This window comes from Balaenoptera ricei, chromosome X (assembly GCF_028023285.1).
Source record: "Balaenoptera ricei isolate mBalRic1 chromosome X, mBalRic1.hap2, whole genome shotgun sequence".
In the NCBI taxonomy this organism is placed as follows: domain Eukaryota; kingdom Metazoa; phylum Chordata; class Mammalia; order Artiodactyla; family Balaenopteridae; genus Balaenoptera; species Balaenoptera ricei.
Window position 1 is genome coordinate 93,107,050 of NC_082660.1, and position 20,948 is coordinate 93,127,997.

A 20,948-nucleotide genomic window follows, 5' to 3' on the forward strand; every position below is an offset into this window, starting at 1 on the left:
TCTTTAACCATGCCTTCTTAAGTCTTTTGTCATTCATAGACAGTTATAGTTTTACTTTGATGTCTTTGCAAAAATGCTTCATCTTCAGGAAGATTCATAGAAAGGACTTTTTGACAAGTACAGGTTTCTGATAACTTTCAGATAATACCACTGAACTGGATAAAACATTAAGGAATTCTAATGGAAACCCTGATGGCTTTATAAAACTGTTAACAAGAGATCAAGGATTAGTTACATAAGACTGAACTATGAATATTGTTATAATTTTTATGGTTTCTGTCTGAAATGTTAATGGCTTTTAATCTGTGTTTTCCAGATATTAAGAAACACTTCCCCTCAAGCTAATTACGACTTACAGCAATTTGGTAAATTATTCTTTTGTAAGCAGAATTTAAAAATTTATCTTTTCTCTCTACCTGATCCCTCCATAGATTGGAAACTCTTAGGTTCCCAGCTGCCTTATCAGGTAAGTAAAGCAGTACACCTCCTGACAGGTGCAAGAATCTCAAGATATTTTGGGAATCTCAGGAAGAGAGGAATTCACCCAAATCTATAGATATTGCAGGCAGAATCTGATGGAAAGCCAGTTTTAAAAGAGCCTGTATGATCAACTACACTTAGGTAAGTAGTCAGGCCAAGTGTATTGAAACCAGAATTATTTGCAAACAAATTCGTCTTAATTTGGCTATATTTGGTGGAAATGCGGGTAATTTTAGAGAGAAAAAATTTGTTTCAGCAACATACCTTTGTGGATATTAAATTCTAATGCTGTTTGTCTAAGACTCACTTCCTTACTACTCACTCATTATCCCTCATTACTATGTTACATTATTGCAAAGTTTAATTGAATTATTAAAAGGACATTCTAAGCTTGTTTCTTTTTTCTATTTATACATTTTTAATTGAAGTACAGTTGATTTACAATGTTTCAGGTATACAGCAAAGTGATTCAGTTTTTTATATATATATAATATATACATTATATATATATTCTTTTTCAGATTCTTTTCCATTATAGGTTATTTCAAAATATTGACTATTTTTCCCTATGCTATACAGTAGGTCCTTGTTGTTTATCAATTTTATATATAGTAGTGTGTATCTATTAATCCCAAATTCCTAATTTATCCCTGCCCCCCTGCCCCGTTGGTAACCATAAGTTTGTTTTCTATGTCTGTGAGTCGATTTCTGTTTTATAAGTAAGTTCATTTGTATCATTTTTTTACATTTCACATATAAGTGATATCATATGATATTTGTCTTTCTCTGTCTGACTTACTTCACTTAGTATGATTATCTCTAGGTCCATCCATGTTGCTGCAAATGGCATTATTTCATTCTTTTTTATGGTTGAGTCTATTCCATTGTGTGTGTGTCTATATATATATAGATATATAGACACACACACACACACACACACACACACACACCCCACATCTTCTTTATCCATTCATCTGCCTAGACATTTAAGTTGCTTCCATATCTTGGCTACTGCAAATAGTCTAAGCTTGTTTCTGAAGCTTAGACTATCTTTGGATGAAGATCAGCTGCTCCATGACCTGCAACCAGGAGGTTATGCATACTGGAAAAGACATCACTTAAAGGACTATCTCCAACCTAGATTGAAAGAACCTTATCAAGTGCTCTTAACTAGCTCATGTGCAGCAAAACTGAAGGAAATTAACTCTTGGATTCATATTTCCCACTTAGAAAAGGCCCTTGCACTGGACTGGTCTATAGAGAAGGCTGTTGACCTCAAACTCACCTTAAAACAACACTCAAACAGAGGAGAAACTAAGAGACCAAAATGAGAAGAAGATGACATCTGAAGTAGCCAGCTGACCCAAGATGCCAGATCAGGCCTGTATACCAATTACTTTGATAACTGCTCACAGTTTTGCTTATGAACCAAATGTATTTCTTTCTTGGGTTCAATCATATGTAAGTTTCAAAAAAAAAAAAAAACCAATCCAATTGTTGGGTTTATGTTCAATTACCTACATTCAGTACTTCTGGGTTGCCTTGGTGGATTTCTCCTTTCCAAGGCTCTAATTGGATGGCCCTTAGGAAATTTATTCTAGAAGAAAGAAGTTACAGTTTTGTTCAGGCTACTATTGATATTACTAAATGGGAGCCCCTCACTTGGACAATCAATCTACTTGCTCTGACCATAATAATAAATATGAATTTTCTTTTAAAATTACTTAAGCTCAATCAGAGCAAAGAGCTAAATTTCAGTCAAAGAATATAAGCTCCCTGTTATGGGACTGATTTATATGGTTAACACCAGACCACAATCATTTAAGTTTAAAGACATCCCTTGTGTTGGGAACAATTAAACCATACTAAGGATAATCAGCCTAATAACACTAGGAAATTGGGCTAGGTGCCTTACGAACAATGCCAATATATCATTTCCCTTAAAGACAAGGATTGGTACAGAACAGACTAAATCAGATGACCTGGGGATATACTGGGCTGCACCTAATGGAAGTTCTTGGCTTAAATTCTTACTTATGACCTTACTAATGCTACTATCTATATTACTTGTATTCTGCCCATTTTATAAGATTATTGTTTCTTATATTACCAAATGTATGACTGTGCCTCTGATAAAATGATGACTAGGTGACTTGAAACGGTTGACCAAATACATAGTTCTATAAGATCAATTGATTGTAATAGTGTAACTCTAGATATGGGAAGAAGCAATAAGAGGGAATCATTTCTTGGACCATAGCAGACTAGTAAGTCAGATGGTCCAAAGACTTTTGGCTACTGTTAACAGGGCCTAGTCCAGTAATACCACATTGAATGGTCTATCAATGAAATCTTAGCCTGACCTACGCATGAACATTCCTAGTACTGTGGGACAAAATGGTCATGAAATGCCTCCCAAAACATGGTCAATTTTATGACAATGGAGCAGGGGAGGGAGCGTTGGGGGGGGGGGGCCCTGACTACAAAAATATGGCACTTGCCACCTGGTTCTATAAGAATGAAGTCACTTAGCCACTGCAGTTACAGACCTTTAAGACACCCTGAAAGGAGATCAGGGCAGAGATCACGAATGAGGCACTCTGTGCTCTGGGAAAACTGGCAGAACAGGCCTTCAAATCCATCAGATAATTAAATATTTTCAGAAGAAAATTTTATGAACCCAATTTTTTGCATCCTCTCATACCTAGAAAAGCACTTAAAATCATTAACAGAGACATCTGCTCCTCGTGAGTAGCAGCAACCTTCCTATGACTAGCAGCAACCTTCTACTGAGATGTGTGCTTGATTGCACATACTCCCTTCACCAAAATTATGTATATATACACTGACCTCTCCCCTGACCTCTTTGGAGCAGTTCCTCAGAGCTATCTGAGAGGCTATCTCCCAGGCTACAGTTCTCAGTAAGTCTCCAAATAAAACTGAACTGACAGTTATCATGCTGTGAACTGTTTTTCAGTCAACAATTCATGCCCACTAATATGAGTAGAATCAAAATTACATATGATAACAAATGGTGAGGATGTGGCAAATTCAGAACTCTCATACAGTGTTGGTAGGTATGTAAAAGGGTCAACACTGTGGAAAACAGTTTGGCAGTTCCTCAAATGATTAATCATATTGTTGCCATGAAGTATGAAAACATTATGCTAAATCAAAAAGTGAGCCCCAAAAGAACACATATTATATATTGTTTCATTTATATGAAATGTCCAGAATGGGGAAATCTACAGAGATAGAAAGTACGTTTGCTTTGTATGGTTGCTTTGACCTGGAGAGGATGGGAGGATAGGAGAGTGATAGTTAAAGAGTACTTTCTGAGTTTTTCTTTGAGGTGATGAAAATGTTCTAAAATTGACTGTGGTGATGGTTGTACACATCTGTGAATAAAGTAAAAATCATTGAAGTGTACACTTTAAATGGAGATCATATGATATGTGGATTATAGCTCCATAATGCTGTTATTAAAAGACATAAATAGAGTCTTAGCCCGATTTGGTTATCAATTGAATATGAGAGACAATGAAGAAGGATTCAAGGATGATGGTCTGGTTCTGAGTTGGCCAATGGGTGGATACTAAGGCAGAAAACAAAGGGAAAAGAGGCAGGTCTAAGGTGAGAATAAATGACTAGAGTTAGTGAGACAGCATATACAGACACTTTTAACCTTTTTTAGGGGCAAAGAACCACAGCCTCTTTTGAGAATCTTCTAAAAATTATAGCCTTTCTTCCCACAAAAATGTGAATATATAATCACCTCCCATACAGATAATTTTGAATAAGATTTAAGGTGTTCCACAGACTTCCATGTTTGTATGCCTAATATAAGGTTACTCAGGATTGTCAGCAGAGAATGTTCCTTGGACCCTGGCATAAGTGAGGGAGTATCAGGGTGGGTATGGACTGGCAGATAGTGACCCTGCAGCAAGGCTGGGTTCTTCCTGAGTGCACTGGAGGTGAGGAGGTAAGGGTAAGGATCTCAACTCTCTGCACTTCCCAAGCCAGGCGAGAGATAGCAGAAAGGTCCCAAAGAGGTTTCCACATGGACAAGGTGAAAAAAAGGAGAGAGCAGGCAGACCTGGGACGCTCTCTCTGAAGCAATTACTTTTCTACAATTCTTGTAATCCCCCACCACAGAGGTGTAGAAGAGCCCCATCTGGTTTTGAGTATGAGAATAAACCCCTCATCTATCTGGGAGATAAGTCACTAGGTAGGATTTTGGGGAAGAAATGGATGGAAGGAACCAAAGGAACTTACTCAGGTCAAGACCTTGGTCACCTGTCCATCTATATTTTTGGAGTAAGAAACAATCAGGAGCTTGAATGTAGGAAGTAAGAGGCTCTGGAATGTGGCAGCAGGAAGACCAGCCCCTTCCCAACCTCTTGACAGGGCAGGGGTGATCGGATTATCTCTGCGTCCCTCAACCTGCATCAGCCTCATAGCTCTTCCCTTTGCTTAGGTCTTCAAAACCATCTTTAATAATAGCCGTTAAATTTAAGCAGACGACTTCAGTTGCCAGCAAATGCTTTTCCATATTTAATGAATGTTTATTATAGTAGAATAAAATATAAATGTTTATTAATAAAACTTGAAATCTGTCCTAGAAGGAATATAAAGGTAGATTATTTACATAAAATAGCCAAGATTTGACAATCAGACTTCTCCGTGAATATTAACTTCACAGATAATTTTCAAAACATCGCGACTGTGTTTAGAAAGATTTCCCCCATTTTTTTAATTCCATAAAATTCTGAAACAAGCTAGAATATTCTAAAAATGAAGTTGTGTGGAGCCCAAAGAAAATACTTTCTGTGTGGTGCAAGAGAACATAAACAATGAGTTTTCTTTTTTTTTTTAACTTCCCCAGGTTGAAGCATGTCTTTCAAAAAACGAAATTTCCTAATTTCAGGTTTTTTAGAGGCATACTGATTTTTAAAAAGAAAATAAAGAGAAATTGCTAGGAAGCAAATACTATACAGCTAGTGAGAACAGGAGAAAAAAGCAGAAAGGGCCAAAGTCAATACCAAGGCCTTGGAGTGGTGGGAAGGGAGGTGCAGACTCTCCCTGGTAACCAGAGAAGGTCAAACCCCAAACATAAGGGCAGTGAGGCCGCCTGTGGGCCCTCGGATCGGAAAGGACCAAGCTGAGGAACCAGACCTAGCGTACAGCTGCGTGTAGGGGGAGATCTTGCGTGCGGAGGTTGAGGGGAGGGTCCTGTTGAACTCTCCGTCGGCCCCGGTGGGTGGGGAGGAGGATCTGAGGGCGAGGTCAGCGGTGACGCGAAGCCCTCACGTGACCGCGAGCTGCAGAGCGACGCAGCCTTCGGTGCAGTCGTCACTCTTGTCTGGGTACCAGCTCCCCGCTGCCCTGCGAACGGCGGGCTGGCATCGGGCCCGGGGGAAGCGGAGCAGGTAAGGGCTCCGGGGCCCGCGCTCTGACACCTTGGCGGCAGCTGCCAGCCAACCCCAGAGGCCGGCTCATGGGTTCAGCGCAGGGGATCACCGCGGCGGGTCCCAGTGAGCTCTCTCCACACCCTTGCTTTCTTGGGACAGAAATAGGGCCCCCCTGGGGTGAGGGTTGCAGGGGCAGCAGGGTTCCAGGCCGCAAAGCAACTTAAGAGCGATGGGAAATCATCTCTGAGTTCCTGCAGGGCAATGGTGAACCCGGGAAGGGGGCGGTGGACGCAGGTCGGGGGTGGCGGCGGGGGGTGGGCGGTGAGGGGCGGTGGTTCGGCGCCGAGAGCTTGGCGACAGTACTCGCTCCCTCCATCCCTGCCTTCTGCAGGTCTGCGGATCTAAGTGTCAAGTGTTGCGGCGACGCACTTGCAGCGAGAATCGGGAGGAAGCGGAGACAGCAAGGATAGGCCCAGGTCGGTGCAGGGGACGGTGTGTGTGGGTGGGTGCAGAGCCCCGTCATACCCCCTCCCACCTTCCCCATGCCCCGTCCTCCACTTTGTTGTTTGAAGAGGCCTGGGGGAGGGATCTGTAGGGAAAATGGTGGATTTGAGAGGAGGGAGGGAAAGAACTGAGGGGGGGAGGGCTCGGACTGGGGGCCCCCTAGAGGGCTCATGAAGCCTTTCAGGTGGGAAAATGAAATTAAAAAAATAATAATAACACATGCTATCCAGGCCTCTGTCCTTGGTGCTGATCTATCCACGAAAAATGCAGCCCTTTTTCTTGTCTTTTGTCTCCTAGGAGCAATGGCGTCCAAAGAGGAACAAGTGATGAAAAATATCAACATGGAAAATGCCAACGAGGAAAATGATAAAAAGGATGAAAAAGAGCAACTTGCTAATAAAGGAGAGCCTTTGGCCCTACCTTCGGGATATGGTGAATATTGTGTACCTGGAGGAAATCATAGGCGGTTCCATGTTAGGCAGCCCATCCTGCAGTATAGATGGGACATGACTCAGAGGCTTGAAGAGCCACAGGCAAGGATGAGAGAGGAGAATATGGAAAGGATTGGGGAAGAGATGAGACAACTCATGCAAAAGCTGAGGGAAAAGCAGTCGAGTCACAGTCTGCGGGCAGTTAGCACTGACCCCCCTCACCATGACCATCATGATGAGTTTTGCCTTATGCCTTAAATCCTGATGTTCTCCCTGAAGTTAATAGGGAGACACACCTGCTTCCTAAACTTACATGTTCATAATGTACCTCTGTTGTAAACCTGTTGATGCCACTCATTTCTGGTGGGTCTCGTATTACCAGCTTCTAGTTGAATGTGTTTTTGACCCAGTCTGTAAGATTCTGTTAGCAGAAGAATTTTACCTATTGCATGGCAAGATGCTTATTATATATTGTGAAGTTAATAAAGCAGTTTTAAAAAGCAATCTATGTATTCTTTTTTATTTCAAATCTCATATTTATCTAATACACGAGGAGAAAAATGCTGAAATTAAATGTACCAAAAGATTAATACAGGGACTCGATTCTGTGAGATGGTTTGATGTGTTTTCTTTTATAATTTAGTTTGAGAAGATATGCAAACTATTTTTAATGACTTTATGAGAGCCATAGGGTCACAATAAATACTTGGTCCCTAAATTTGGATCTTTTAGCTAGATGAATAAACCCATGAATTCTTTATAAATTAGGGACTATATTTGCTTTACTTGACTGTGAAACAAGGTCAGGAGTGTGTGAGCTCTGTTTCCCTATTTTTGCCCCCATCCCCACATATTAGGCAAGAACCCCCTCCCCTCACATTTTCCCTTCAAATATTTAACAGAGTCCCCAAAGATAGATCTGCCCAATACAACATCCCTCTTCCCCTTCAGGGCTGCAATTTCTGCTAGTCAAGGTGTGATTTCTGCCTGACAAAAACTTAACAAAGTACGATTAATAACGATTGAGTCAGGAGCTCTGAGTTCTTGTCTCATTCCATCCCTGAATAAAATAACCTTGGATATGTGACTTCAGTTCTCTAGAGGAGATTACTTGCAATTTCTAAAGGAACACTGAATTTATTTAATAATGTCCTAGTGTTTCTAAAAGTATGCTGATCAGCCACCTGTGTGAGAATCACCTGAGGAGTTTCTTGAAAATGTCCCACTCCAAATCTACTAAATGGAGCTCCAGAACTTTCGTTTTTAACAAACTTCCCTGGTGATTCTGATGCACATTAACATTTAAAAGGCTACTGGTGTGTATATACTTACTATGATCTCAATTCTTCAATAGGAACAAGAATAATTAGAAGAACATAAAGATGAATATCTGAATTCAATGGAGAGAAACATTAAAATGCAAAGGATGAGAAAAATTTAAAGACCTTTAGATTTACTACATAAAAATTGAAAGTGTATACACTAAAAAGTTAACAGTGGTTATCTCTTGAGGGATATTGGGTGATTTTTTTCTTTGTACTAAACTACATTTTTCTTAAGGAATATGGATTACTTGTGCAAAAAAGAAATAAAAGCCAATAATAGATCCAGATCCAAAGAACTCTTCAGTGAGCTTATAAATGCAATGGAGGCACTTAAAACATTCTCATTGACAGAAAGATATGTAGATTTCAAATTACTTATGGATATGGTATTCATGCCTTGGTTTAATTTTCTCTCCTACTGAATGTAGGCAAAATCACTGTCTTACTTCTAATCAATAGAATACAGCAAAAGTGATGTGATGTCACTTCTGTGATTGCATTACAGAAGATTATGACTTCTCTCTTGCTAGGAGACTCTCTCCCTGTCCCCTACCTCCTTGCTGGCTTTGATGAAACAAGCTGCCATGTTGGAGAGGCCCATATGGCAAAAACCTGAGAGTCTTACAGTCAACAGGCAGTGAGGAACTAAGACTCTCAGTTCTATAGCTCTTGAGGGAGTGAATCTTGCCAAAAAACATAAGTGAGTTTGGAAACAGATGCTTCCCTACTCAAGCCTTCAGATAAGACCCTGGCCCTGGACAACAAATTGATTGCAGATTTGTAAAAGACCCCGAGGCAGAAGACACAGATTAGCCACACCCAGACTTCTGATTCACAGAATCTCTAGGATAATAACTGTGTGTGGTTTTAAGTTGCTAAATTTTGGGGTAATTTGTTACACAACAATGGTTAGCTGATACAGTATGTGTCTCTAAAGGATAATGATGCTTTTAAAACATAACCACAGTACCATAATCACAAACAAATGTGGGAAACAATTATTTAATATCCAGTCATTGTTCAAATTTCCAGTGGTCTCATATTTTTTAACCCCAAACTATATAAACTAACAAACAATAAAATTCTAACCACAAACTATATGTTAACAAAAAATAAATTGGCCAACACTATTGGCCTTGCCAGGTTGCAAATAACAGGAACAACCTAATGTAAAGTTTTCTACTGGGAATCTGACAAGAGTGTGTGTTTGAAAAAGAGTCTCATATCCAACATAGACCTGAAGCCACAGATTCTGAAAATCTAGCAAATTTTAAGAGAGAAACTAGTGTGTTCTATGCAATGAAAATATAGGGTAGAGTCAGGGTCAGGAAGGGACATTACACAGACAACTTCATAACCCAAAACAGTCATTTGAGATTCTGACACCTGCATTTTGCAGAAGTATTGGAAAACAGTTATATTTAATCAAATTTGCCAAAATAATCTGTTTAACTCCAGAAAGAAAAGCATTGGATAGAAAAAGTGGCTGTCAGGCTGGCAATGTTGGAAAGATGCAGGTATAAATCATCATATTACTAATCATTCCTGTGGTTGAGTAAATACCTACAAAAAAAATGTGCTCTTATGGTTAGAGGAAACGTAGGACTGAGATAACAGGATGAACAAGCAGGTATATGAAACCATTTTATCATCTAGTTTGACTGAATAAGGCATGGAGTATGTTTTTAAGAAGTCTTTTTTTCCCAAGAAACACAAAATTCAGAGGACTAACATAAGTACATGGAGGATGGGAATTCCCTGGTGGTCCAGTGGTCAGGACTCGGTGCTTTCACTGCTGGGGCCTGGTTCAATCCCTGGTCAGGGAACTAAGATCCCACAAGCTGCATGGTGCATCCAAAAAAGAAAAAAGATAAGTACATGGAGGATGTAATTTGTGGGTCCCAGGACCTCAAATCTTGAAAATGAGGATGCCCTCTGAGAGTTCTAAATGGATAAATCTGATAGATAATGAACATGGCTTTCCATCTCTGTGAATAACACAAGAAATTATCTGTGAATGTGATTCTAAAAAGGTTGCGAAGATCTAGTATTCCAATCAGCATCATTTGGGAGCTGTCCAATGAAAGCAGGAACATGGAAATGCTCCAGGAAGGAAAATAATAATAATATGCCCATAAGAAGCAAGGTCTTGGAAATCCTTTAAGAGACTTGAGGTTAAAACAGGTAGAAGTCCAAGGAACATTTTAAAGGATTTTAAGGGAAAAAACTATGAAATAGATGGCATAAATGTGCCATAAGAGAGAAGGAAACATGCAAAAACACGACAAAAAAATAAAGCAAAATGAGCTGAAGGGGGTTCTGACCATAATATCCAGCTGTCCCAGTGAGGAAATGTATTCAGAAAAGATATCAATTAATGCATAGTCAAGGTACTAAAAATAGATCTCTTTAAAAAGAATAAAAAGGAATTTCATTTCATGCATAACTGGAAAATAAAGTTGTCTTCTGAATGTCAAAGAACTAAAATTCACCATACACATTATGAATCAATGTAATAAGCTAAGGAGTTAATGTAAAAGTTTGGGTTCCAGAAAATAACAGAATTTACAAAACCAAAGGGAAAAGTAGATGGGCAGATAAGCTACCTAACACCTACAGTGATCCCCAGACAGAAAAAAATCAGATGTGTAACCAGTGCTAAAGCCAGTGGTGTGCTGATAAACTAAATGTTAAACAACTGGGTTTCCAGTAAACTATGTGTAGTGTTAGCTTATTTCCATTGTATAAATACTCCTACTACAGCTGATTTTCAGTTACCAACATGATGTCACTTAATGCAAAGTTCAGAAGAGATATGTATAATTAACTGTCCTGAGCCAGTAAGAGCTGGCTTTAGCACACCACTGGCTGAGAGCTTCCCTTATCAAGGTGGATAAAACAGAGACAATACTATGCAATGAAAATGAAAGATAAGAATGGGAAAAGGAAATGTGTTTTGGAAAGGAGATGTAGGATGAGCATAAAGGAGAGAAAGATAAAAGAAAAAGAAACAGAAGATAAGAGAAAAAGGACTAGAGGAGTGTGTGTGTGTGTGTGTGTGTGTGTGTGCGTGTGTAGAGAGAGAGAGGGAGGGAGATTGGTAGATTACCGAGACATGGATACTCCTAGGCGATTTAAAGGAGTGTTTGTAAAAGCACAGACTGGAGTCAGGCAGACTTTAGTTCAAATATTGGCATCATCACAAGTTTTGTGACCTTAAACAAAGTTGGTCAACCTCCCTTAGTTTCATTTCTCTCATTGGTAAAGTGTGGAAAGTATTTAGCAAGATGCCTGTCATATACTAAGCTCCCAGTAAATGTTAGCTGTTAATGTTATAACACATGTAAAATGAAAAAAAAAAAAAAAAGGTTTAGGTCACCAAAAATGAGTAGCCTAATGTTTCAAAGTTAATAAAATTAGTGGATTTTTGAAAGTATGTATTGATCCCAGTAGTCAAAAGTTGGCATAAAAAGGATTACATTTGGTAAAAACAATTTGTCGCACAAGGTGCTGTTCAATTTTTGAATCATTATTGATAATTAATAATTGAGAAATTGCACAAGAAAATCCAGAGTTTAAGTTTCCATGAAAACTCAGTAAGTCTGTCAACCCTGAGCCTGCATTCCCATGTTGCACCAATTGACTAGAAGGAGCTAGTGGCGGCTTCAATTCTTTAGAAAGACACGTGCTTCAGTTTAACTTTTTGTACCCAGATTTTTTTATTCAAATTATATAGTTACCTCTCTGGCCCTTAGAGGCACTTCAGTTTGTAGCCCCTAATCCGTATCAACTGCATTTCAAAAGTAATTTGAAGCAATGGTTCAGCAGATAAGTAGGATTTAGCCTAATTTGGGACTCAAGACATTTTTATGTTCCAAATCTGCAGTGTCCAATATGATAACCATGAGCCACATGTGGCTATTGAGAACTTGAAATGTGATTAATGTAATTTGAGACAGGTAAAAGTGTAAAGCACACACAGGATTTCAAACACATAGTATAAAAAAAGAATGTAAAATATCTTATCAATAATTTTTATATGGATTATATGATAAAATGATAGCATTTTGGATATACAGTGTTAAATAAAATATACTTTAAAATTAATTTCACCAGTTACTTTTTCTTTTAAAAAATGAGACTACTAGAAAATTTAAAATTAGATACGTGGTTCACATTATCTTTATATTGAAATGCAACATTACAAATCATTTTTAAGATACAACACATTTTTTAAAATTAATTAATTAATTTATTTATGGCTGTGTTGGGTCTTCGTTTCTGTGCGAGGGCTTTCTCTAGTTGTGGCAAGTGGGGGCCACTCTTCATCGCGGTGCGCGGGCCTCTCACTATCGCGGCCTCTCTTGTTGCGGACCACAGGCTCCAGACACGCAGGCTCAGTAATTGTGGCTCACGGACCTAGTCGCTCCGCGGCATGTGGGATCTTCCGAGACCAGGGCTCGAATCCGTGTCCCCTGCATTGGCAGGGAGATTCTCAACCATTGCGCCACCAGGGAAGCCCCACAGCACATTTTTTAATTAAAAAATAATCTTATTTTTAAAATTTCTGATAGCAGATGATACACATTCATTTTGAAAAACACAAAGGAGCATAAAGAAGAAATTATAAAAAATCATCTTAATCCTGCTAAACGTTGTTAAATATTTCAGTTTCTTTTCTTTTAGTCTTTTTTCTACACAAAATATTCACAAATGAAATCTAGTTCTCTAAAAATTGAATAATACTGTATACACTGTTTTGTATGTTCCTCTTTCACTTAATATTTTAAGATAATCCTTTTCCACTATCCTTAAGAATTATTTCAAACAAAGTTGTTACTTAAATGGATTGACAAATTGAATATAATAATGACAGAACTGGGAGAAAATACAGATGATTATTTAACTTAAGCATGCTAAAGACATTTCTCAACATATAACCCAAGGCTGAAATTATGCAGAAAAATAACTCTTATTACATTAAAAATAGCCTTTAGAGACCTTCAAGATGGCAAAGGAGTAAGACGTGAAGATCACCTTCCTCCCCACAAATACATCAGAAGTATATCTACATATGGAAAAACTCCTACAGAACACCTACTGAAGGCTGGCAGAAGACCTCAGACTTCCCAAAAGGCAAGAAACTCCCCACGTACCTGGGTAGGGTAAAAGAAAAAAGAAAAAACAGAGACAAAAGAATAGAGATGGGACCTGCACCTCTGGGAGGGAGCTGTGAAGGAGGAAAGGTTTCCACACACTAGGAAGCCCCTTCACTGGCGGAGACGGGGGTGGCGTGGGGGAAGCTTTGAAGCCACAGAGGAGAGCACAGCAACAGGGTGAAAAGGGCAGAGCAGAGAGATTCCTGCACAGAGGATCAGTGCCGACCAGGGCTCACCAGCCTGAGAGGCTTGTCTGCTCACCCACCAGGGTGGGTAGGGGCTGGGAGCTGAGGCTCCGGCTTCGGAGGTCAGATCCCAGGGAGAGGACTGGGGTTGGCCACGTGAACACAGCCTGAAGGGGCTAGTGCACCTCAGCTAGCCAGGAGGGAGTCCAGGAAAAAGTCTGGAGCTGCCGAAGAGACAAGAGACCATTGTTTCGGGGTGCGCGAGGAGAGGGGATTCAGAGCACTGCCTAAACGAGCTCCAGAGATGGGTGCAGGCTGTGGCTATCAGCGTGGACACCAGAGACGGGCATGAAACGCTAAGGCTGCTACTGCAGCCACCAAGAACCCTGTGTGCAAGCATAGGTCACTATCCACACCTCCCCTCCCGGGAGCCTGTGCAGCCCACCACTGCTAGGGTCCCGTGATCCAGGGACAACTTCCCAGGGAGAACACACGAAGCACCTCAGACTGTTGCAACATCACACCGGTCTCTGCCACTGCAGGCTCACCCCACATTCCATACCCCTCCCTCCCCCTGACCTGAGTGAGCCAGAGCCCCCTAATCAGCTGCTACTTTAACCTCATCCCGTCTGAGCGAAGAACAGACGCCCTCAGGCGACCTACATGCAGAGGTGGGGCCAAATCCAAAGCTGAACCCCAGGAGCTGTGCGAACAAAGAAGAGAAAGGGAAATATCTCCCAGTAGCCTCAGGAGCAGCGGATTAAATCTCCACAATCAACTTGATGTACCCTGCATCTGTGGAATACCTGAATAGACAACGAATCATCCCAAAATTGAGGTGATGGATGATGGGAGCAACTGTAGACTTGGGGTTTGCTTTCTGCATCTAATTTGTTTCTGGTCTTATGTTTATCTTAGTTTAGTATTTAGAGTTTATTATCATTAGTAGCTTTGTTTATTGAATTGGTTGCTCTTTTCCTTTTATTTTAATATATAGATATATATATTTTCCCCCTTTTTCTCTTTCTGTGAGTGTGTATGTATATGCTTCTTTGTGTGATTTTGTCTGCATAGCTTTGCTTTTACCATTTGTCCTAGGGTTCTGTCTGTCTCTCTCTTTTTTTTTTTTTAATATACTTTTTAGTGCTTGTTACCATTGGTGAATTTGTTTTTTGGTTGGTGTCTCTTCTTTCTTACTTTCTTTTTATTACTTTTAAATTTTTTTATTTTTAATAATTTTTTCAATTTTTATTTTAATACCTTTATTTTATTTTATTTTACTTTGTTCTTTCTTGTTTTCTCCCTTCTCTTCTGAGCAGTGTGGCTGACAGGGTCTTTGATCTCCAGCTGGGTGTCAGGTCTGTGCTTCTGAGATGGGAGAGCTGAGTTCAGGACATTGGTCCACCAGAGTCCTCCCAGCTCCACATAATATCAAACAGCGAAAGCTCTCTCAGAGATCTCCATCTCAGCACTAAGACCCAACTCCACTCAACGACCAGCAAGCTACAGTGCTGCACACCCAATGACAAACAACTAACAAGACACAAACACAACCCCACCCATTAGCAGAGAGGCTGCCTAAAATCATAATAAGGTCACAGACAGCGCAAAACACAACACCAGATGCAGTCCTGTCACCAGAAAGACAAGATCCAGCCTCATGCACCAGAACACAAGCACCAGTCCACTCCACCAGGAAGCATTCACAACCCACTGAATCAACTGTATCCACTGGGGGCAGACACCAAAAACAATGGGAACTATGAATATGCAGCCTGCAAAAAGGAAACCCCAAACACAGTAAGTTAAGCAAAATGAGAAGGCAGAGAAACACACAGCAGATGAAGGAGCAAGGTAAAAACCCACCACACCAAACAAATAAAGAGGAAATAGGTAGTCTACTGGAAAAAGAATTCAGAGTAATGACAGTACAGATGATCCAAAATCTTGGAAATCGATGGAGAAAACACAAGAAACGTTTAACAAGGACACAGAAGAACTAAGGAGCAAACAAACAGTGATGAACAACACAATAAATGAAATTAAAAATTCTCTAGAAAGAATCAATAGCAGAATAACTGAGGCAGAAGAACAGATAAGTGACATGGAAGATAAAATAGTGAAAATAACTACCACAGAGCAGAATAAAGAAAAACGAATGAAAAGAATTGAGGACAGTCTCAGAGACCTCTGGGACAACATTAAACACACCAACATGTGAAATATAGGGTTCCCAGAAGAACAAGAGAAAAAGAAAGGGACTGAGAAAATATTTGAAGAGATTATAGTTGAAAACTTTCCTAATATGGGAAAGGAAAGAGTCAACCAAGTCCATGAAGCACAGAGAGTCCCATACAGGATAAATGCAAGTGGAAACATGCCAAGACACATAATAATCAAACTATCAAAAATTAAATAGAAGGAAAAAATATTAAAAGTAGCAAGGGAAAAACAACAAAAAACATAGATGGAAATCTCCATAAGGTTAACAGCTGATCTTTCAGCAGAAACTCTGCAAGCCAGAAGGGAGGGGCAGGATATATTTAAAGTGATGAAATGGAAGAACCTACAACCAAGATTACTATACCCAGCAAGGATCTCATTCAGATTTGACACAGAAATTAAAACCTTTACAGACAAGCAAAAGCTAAGAGAATTCAGCACCACCAAACCAGCTTTACAACAAATGCTAAAGGAACTTCTCTAAGCAGGAAACACAAGAAAAAGAAAAGACCTACAATAACAAACCCAAAACAATTAAGATAATGGTAATGGGAACATACATATCGATAACTACCTTAAATGTAAATGGATTAAAGGTTCCAACCAAAAGACATAGACTGGCTGAATGGATTAAAAAAAACAAGACCCATATATATGCTGTCTACAAGACACTCACTTCAGACCTAGGGACACATACAGACTCAAAGTGAGGGGATGGAAAAAGATATTCCATGCAAATGGAAATCAAAAGAAAGCTGGAGTAGTAATTCTCATATCAGACAAAATAGACTTTAAAATAAAGACTATTACAAGAGACAAAGAAGGACACTACATAATGATCAAGGGATCAATCCAAGAAGAAGATATAACAATTGTAAATATTTATGCACCCAACATAGAGGCACCTCAGTACATAAGGCAAATGCTAACAGCCATCAAAGGGGAAATCGACATTAACACAGTCATAGTAGGGAACTTTTACACCCCACTTCCACCAATGGACAGATCATCCAAAGAGAAAATTAATAAGGAAACACAAGCTTTAAATGATACATTGAACAAGGTGGACTTAATTAATATTTATAGGACATTCCATCCAAAAACAACAGAAAATACTTTCTTCTCAAGTGCTCATGGAACATTCTCCAGGATAGATCATACCTTGGGTCACAAAGCAAGCCTTGGTAAATTTAAGAAAATTGAAATCCTATCAACTATCTTTTCCGACTACAACACTATAAGACTAAATATCAGTTACAGGGAAGAATCTGTAAAAAAATACAAATACATGGAGGCTAAACAATACACTACTAAATAACCAAGAGATCACTGAAGAAATCAAAGAGGAAATCAAAAAATACCTAGAAACAAATGACAATGAAAACACGACGACCCAAACCTATAGGATGCAGCAAAAGCAGTCCTAAGTGGGAAGTTTATAGCAATGCAAACCGACCTCAAGAAACAAGAAACATCTCAAATAAACAACCTAACCTTACACCTAAAACAATTAGAGAAAGAAGAACAAAAACCCCCCAAAGTTAGCAGAAGGAAAGAAATCATGAAGATCAGATCAGAAATAAAGGAAAAAGAAATGAAGAAAAGAAGAGCAAAGATCAATAAAACTAAAAGTTCATTCTTTGAGAAGAAAAACAAAATTGATAAACCATTAGCCAGAATCATCAAGAAAAAAAAGGGAGAAGACTCAAATCAATAGAATTAGAAATGAAAAAGGAGAGTAATAACTGACACTGCAGAAATACAAAGGATCATGAGACATTACTACAAGCAATTATATGCCAATAAAGTGGACAACCTGGAAGAAATGGACAAATTCTTAGAAAAGCAACCTTCCGAGACTGAACCAGGAAGAAATAGAAACTATAAGCAGACCAATCACAAGCACTGAAATTGAGACTGTGAATAAAACTCTTCCAACAAACAAAAGCCCAGGACCAGATGGCTTCACAGGCAAATTCTATCAAACATTTAAAGAAGAGATAACACCTATCCTTCTCAAACTCTTCCAAAATATAGCAGAGGGAGCAACACACCCAAACACGTTCCACAAGGCCACCATCACCCTGATACCAAAACCAGACAAAGATGTCACAAAGAAAGAAAACTATAGGCCAATATCACTGATGAACATAGATGCAAATATCCTCAACAAAGTACTAGCAAACAGAAACCAGCAGCACATTAAAAGGATTATACACCATGATCAATTGGGGTTAATCCCAGGAATGCAAGGATTCTTCAATATACGCAAATCAATCAATGTGATACACCATATAAACAAACTGAAGGGGAAAAACCATATGATCATCTCCATAGATGCAGAAAAAGCTTTCCAGAAAATTCAACACCCATTTATGATAAAAACCCACCAGGAAGTAGGCAGAGAGGGAACTTACCTCAACATAATAAAGGCCATATATGACAAACCCACAGCCAACATTGTTCTCAGTGGTGAAAAACTGAAACCATTTCCTCTAAGATCAGGAACAAGCCAAGGGTGCCCACTCTCACCACTATTGTTCAACATAGTTTTGGAAGTTTTAGCAACAGCAATCAGAGAAGAAAAAGAAATAAAAGGATCCAAATTGGAAAAGAAGAAGTAAAGCTGTCACTGTTTGAAGATGACATGATACTATACATAGAGAATCCTAAAGATGCTACCAGAAAACTACTAGAGCTAATCAATGAATTTGGTAAAGTAGCAGGATACAAAATTAATGTGCAGACATCTCTTGCATTCCTATACACTAACAATGAAAAATCTGAAAGAGAAATTACGGAAACACTCCCATTTACTATTGCAACAAAAAGAATAAAATATCTAGGAATAAACCTACCTAAGGAGACAAAAGACCTGTATGCAGAAAATTATAGGACACTGATGAAAGAAATTAAAGATGATACAAATAGATGGAGAGATATGCCATGTTCTTGGGTTGGAAGAATCAACATTGTGAAAACGACTCTACTACCCAAAGCAATGTACAGATTCAATGCAATCCCTATCAAAGTACCACTGGCATTTTTCACAGAACTAGAACAAAAAATTTCACAATTTGTATGGAAACACAAAAGACCCCAAATAGCCAAAGCAATCTTGCGAAGGAAAGACAGAGCTGGAGGAATCACGCTCCTGGACTTCAGACTATACTGCAAAGCTACAATAATCAAGACAGTATGGTACTGGCACAAAAACAGAAATATAGATCAATGGAACAGGATAGAAAGTCCAGAGATAAACCCACGCACATATGGTCACCTTATTTTTGATAAAGGAGGCAATAATATACAATGGAGAAAAGATAGCCTCTTCAATAAGTGGTGCTGGGACGGGGGAGGGGGCAAGATGGCGAAAGAGTAAGACGTGGAGATCACCTTCCTTCCCACAGATACATTAGAAATACATCTACACGTGGAACTGATCCTACAGAACACCCACTGAACGCTGGCAGAAGACGTCAGACCTCCCAAAAGCCGTGTGGATGAAAGGCTCTTGGTGCTCTAGCCAGGCATCAGGTCTGTGCCTCTGAAGTGGGAGAGCCAACTTCAGGACACGGGTCCACAAGAGACCTCCCAGCTCCACGTAATACCAAATGGCGAAAATCTCTCTGAGATCTCCATCTGAACATCAAGACCCAGCTTCACTCAATGACCAGCAAGCTACAGTGCTGGACACCCTATGCCAAACAACTAGCAAGACAGGAACACAGCCCCATCCATTAGCAGTGAGGCTGCCTAAAATCATAATAAGGCCACAGACACCCCAAAACACACCACCAGACGTGGACGTGCCCACCAGAAAGACAAGATACAGCCTCATCCACGAGAACACAGGCACTAGTCCCCTCCACCAGGAAGCCTACACAACCCACTGAACCAACCTTAGCCACTGGGGACAGATACCAAAAACAACGGGAACTACGAACCTGCAGCCTGCGAAAAGGAGACCCCAAACACAGTAAGATAAGCAAAATGAGAAGACAGAAAAACACAGAGCAGATGAAGGAGCAGGGTCAAAACACACCAGACCTAACAAATGAAGAGGAAATTGGTAGTCTACCTGAAAAAGAATTCAGAATAATGATAGTAAGGATGATCCAAAATCTTGGAAATAGAATAGACAAAATGCAAGAAACGTTTAACAAGGACATAGAAGAACTAAAGAGGAATCAAGCAACGATGAAAAACACAATAAATGAAATTAAAAATACTCTAGACGGGATCAATAGCAGAATAACTGAGGCAGAAGAACGGATAAGTGACCTGGAAGATAAAATGGTGGAAATAACTACCACAGAGCAGGATAAAGAAAAAAGAATGAAAGAACTGAGGACTGTCTCAGAGACCTCTGGGACAACATTAAACGCACCAACATTCGAATTATAGGGGTCCCAGAAGAAGAAGAGAAAAAGAAAGGGACTGAGAAAATATTTGAAGAGATTAGAGTTGAAAACTTCCCTAATATGGGAAAGGAAATAGTTAATCAAGTCCTGGAAGCACAGAGAGTCCCATACAGGATAAATCCAAGGAGAAACACGCCAAGACACATATTAATCAAACTATCAAAAATTAAATATAAAGAAAACATATTAAAAGCAGCAAGGGAAAACCAACAAATAACACACAAGGCAATCCCCATAAGGTTAACAGCTGATCTTTCAGCAGAAACTCTGCCAGCCAGAAGGGAGTGGCAGGATATACTTAAAGTGATGAAGGACAAAAACCTACAACCAAGATTACTCTACCCAGCAAGGATCTCATTCAGATTTGATGGAGAAATTAAAACCTTTACAGACAAGCAAAAGCTGAGAGAGTTCAGCACCACCAAACCAGCTTTACAACAAATGCTAAAGGAACTTCTCTAGGCAAGAAACACAAGAGAAGGAAAACACCTACAATAATAATTGGTGCTGGGAAAATTGGACAGCTACATGTAAAAGAATGAAATTAGAACACTCTCTAACACCATACACAAAAATAAACAGAAAATGGAATAGAGACCTTAATGTTATGCCAGACACTATAAAACTCTTAGAGGAAAACATAGGCAGGACACTCTATGACATAAATCACAGCAAGATCCTTTTTGACCCAGCTCCTAGAGAAATGGAAATAAAAACAAAAATAAACAAATGGGACCTAATGAAACTTAAAAGCTTTTGCACAGCAAAGGAAACCATAAACAAGACGAAAAGACAACCCTCAGACT

General features: G+C 39.4%; 2 protein-coding genes across 5 annotated transcripts in view; both read left to right on the forward strand.

The window, feature by feature from the left end:
* Window positions 1-5,819: 5,819 nt before the first annotated feature.
* LOC132357655 (protein BEX2-like) lies at window positions 5,820-7,232 on the forward strand. Of its 3 annotated transcripts, none has more exons than XM_059911301.1 (3): window positions 5,820-5,909; window positions 6,283-6,367; window positions 6,693-7,232. In XM_059911301.1, the coding sequence occupies exon 3, from the start codon at window positions 6,698-6,700 to the stop codon at window positions 7,082-7,084; it is 387 nt and encodes a 128-aa protein (XP_059767284.1). In that variant the 5' UTR covers window positions 5,820-5,909; window positions 6,283-6,367; window positions 6,693-6,697; the 3' UTR covers window positions 7,085-7,232. The 3 variants fall into 3 exon arrangements, with proteins under 3 accessions (XP_059767284.1, XP_059767285.1, XP_059767283.1); XM_059911302.1 differs by lacking the exon at window positions 5,820-5,909 and adding an exon at window positions 5,983-6,014; XM_059911300.1 differs by lacking the exon at window positions 5,820-5,909 and adding an exon at window positions 6,133-6,155.
* Window positions 5,887-20,948, forward strand: part of BEX3 (brain expressed X-linked 3) — a 296,936-nt gene continuing 281,874 nt past the window's right edge. For both annotated transcript variants that reach the window (XM_059911304.1, XM_059911305.1), the window contains exon 1: window positions 5,887-5,909. The gene's annotated coding sequence lies outside the window, so the exon portion shown is untranslated. The remainder of the gene's footprint in view (window positions 5,910-20,948) is intronic.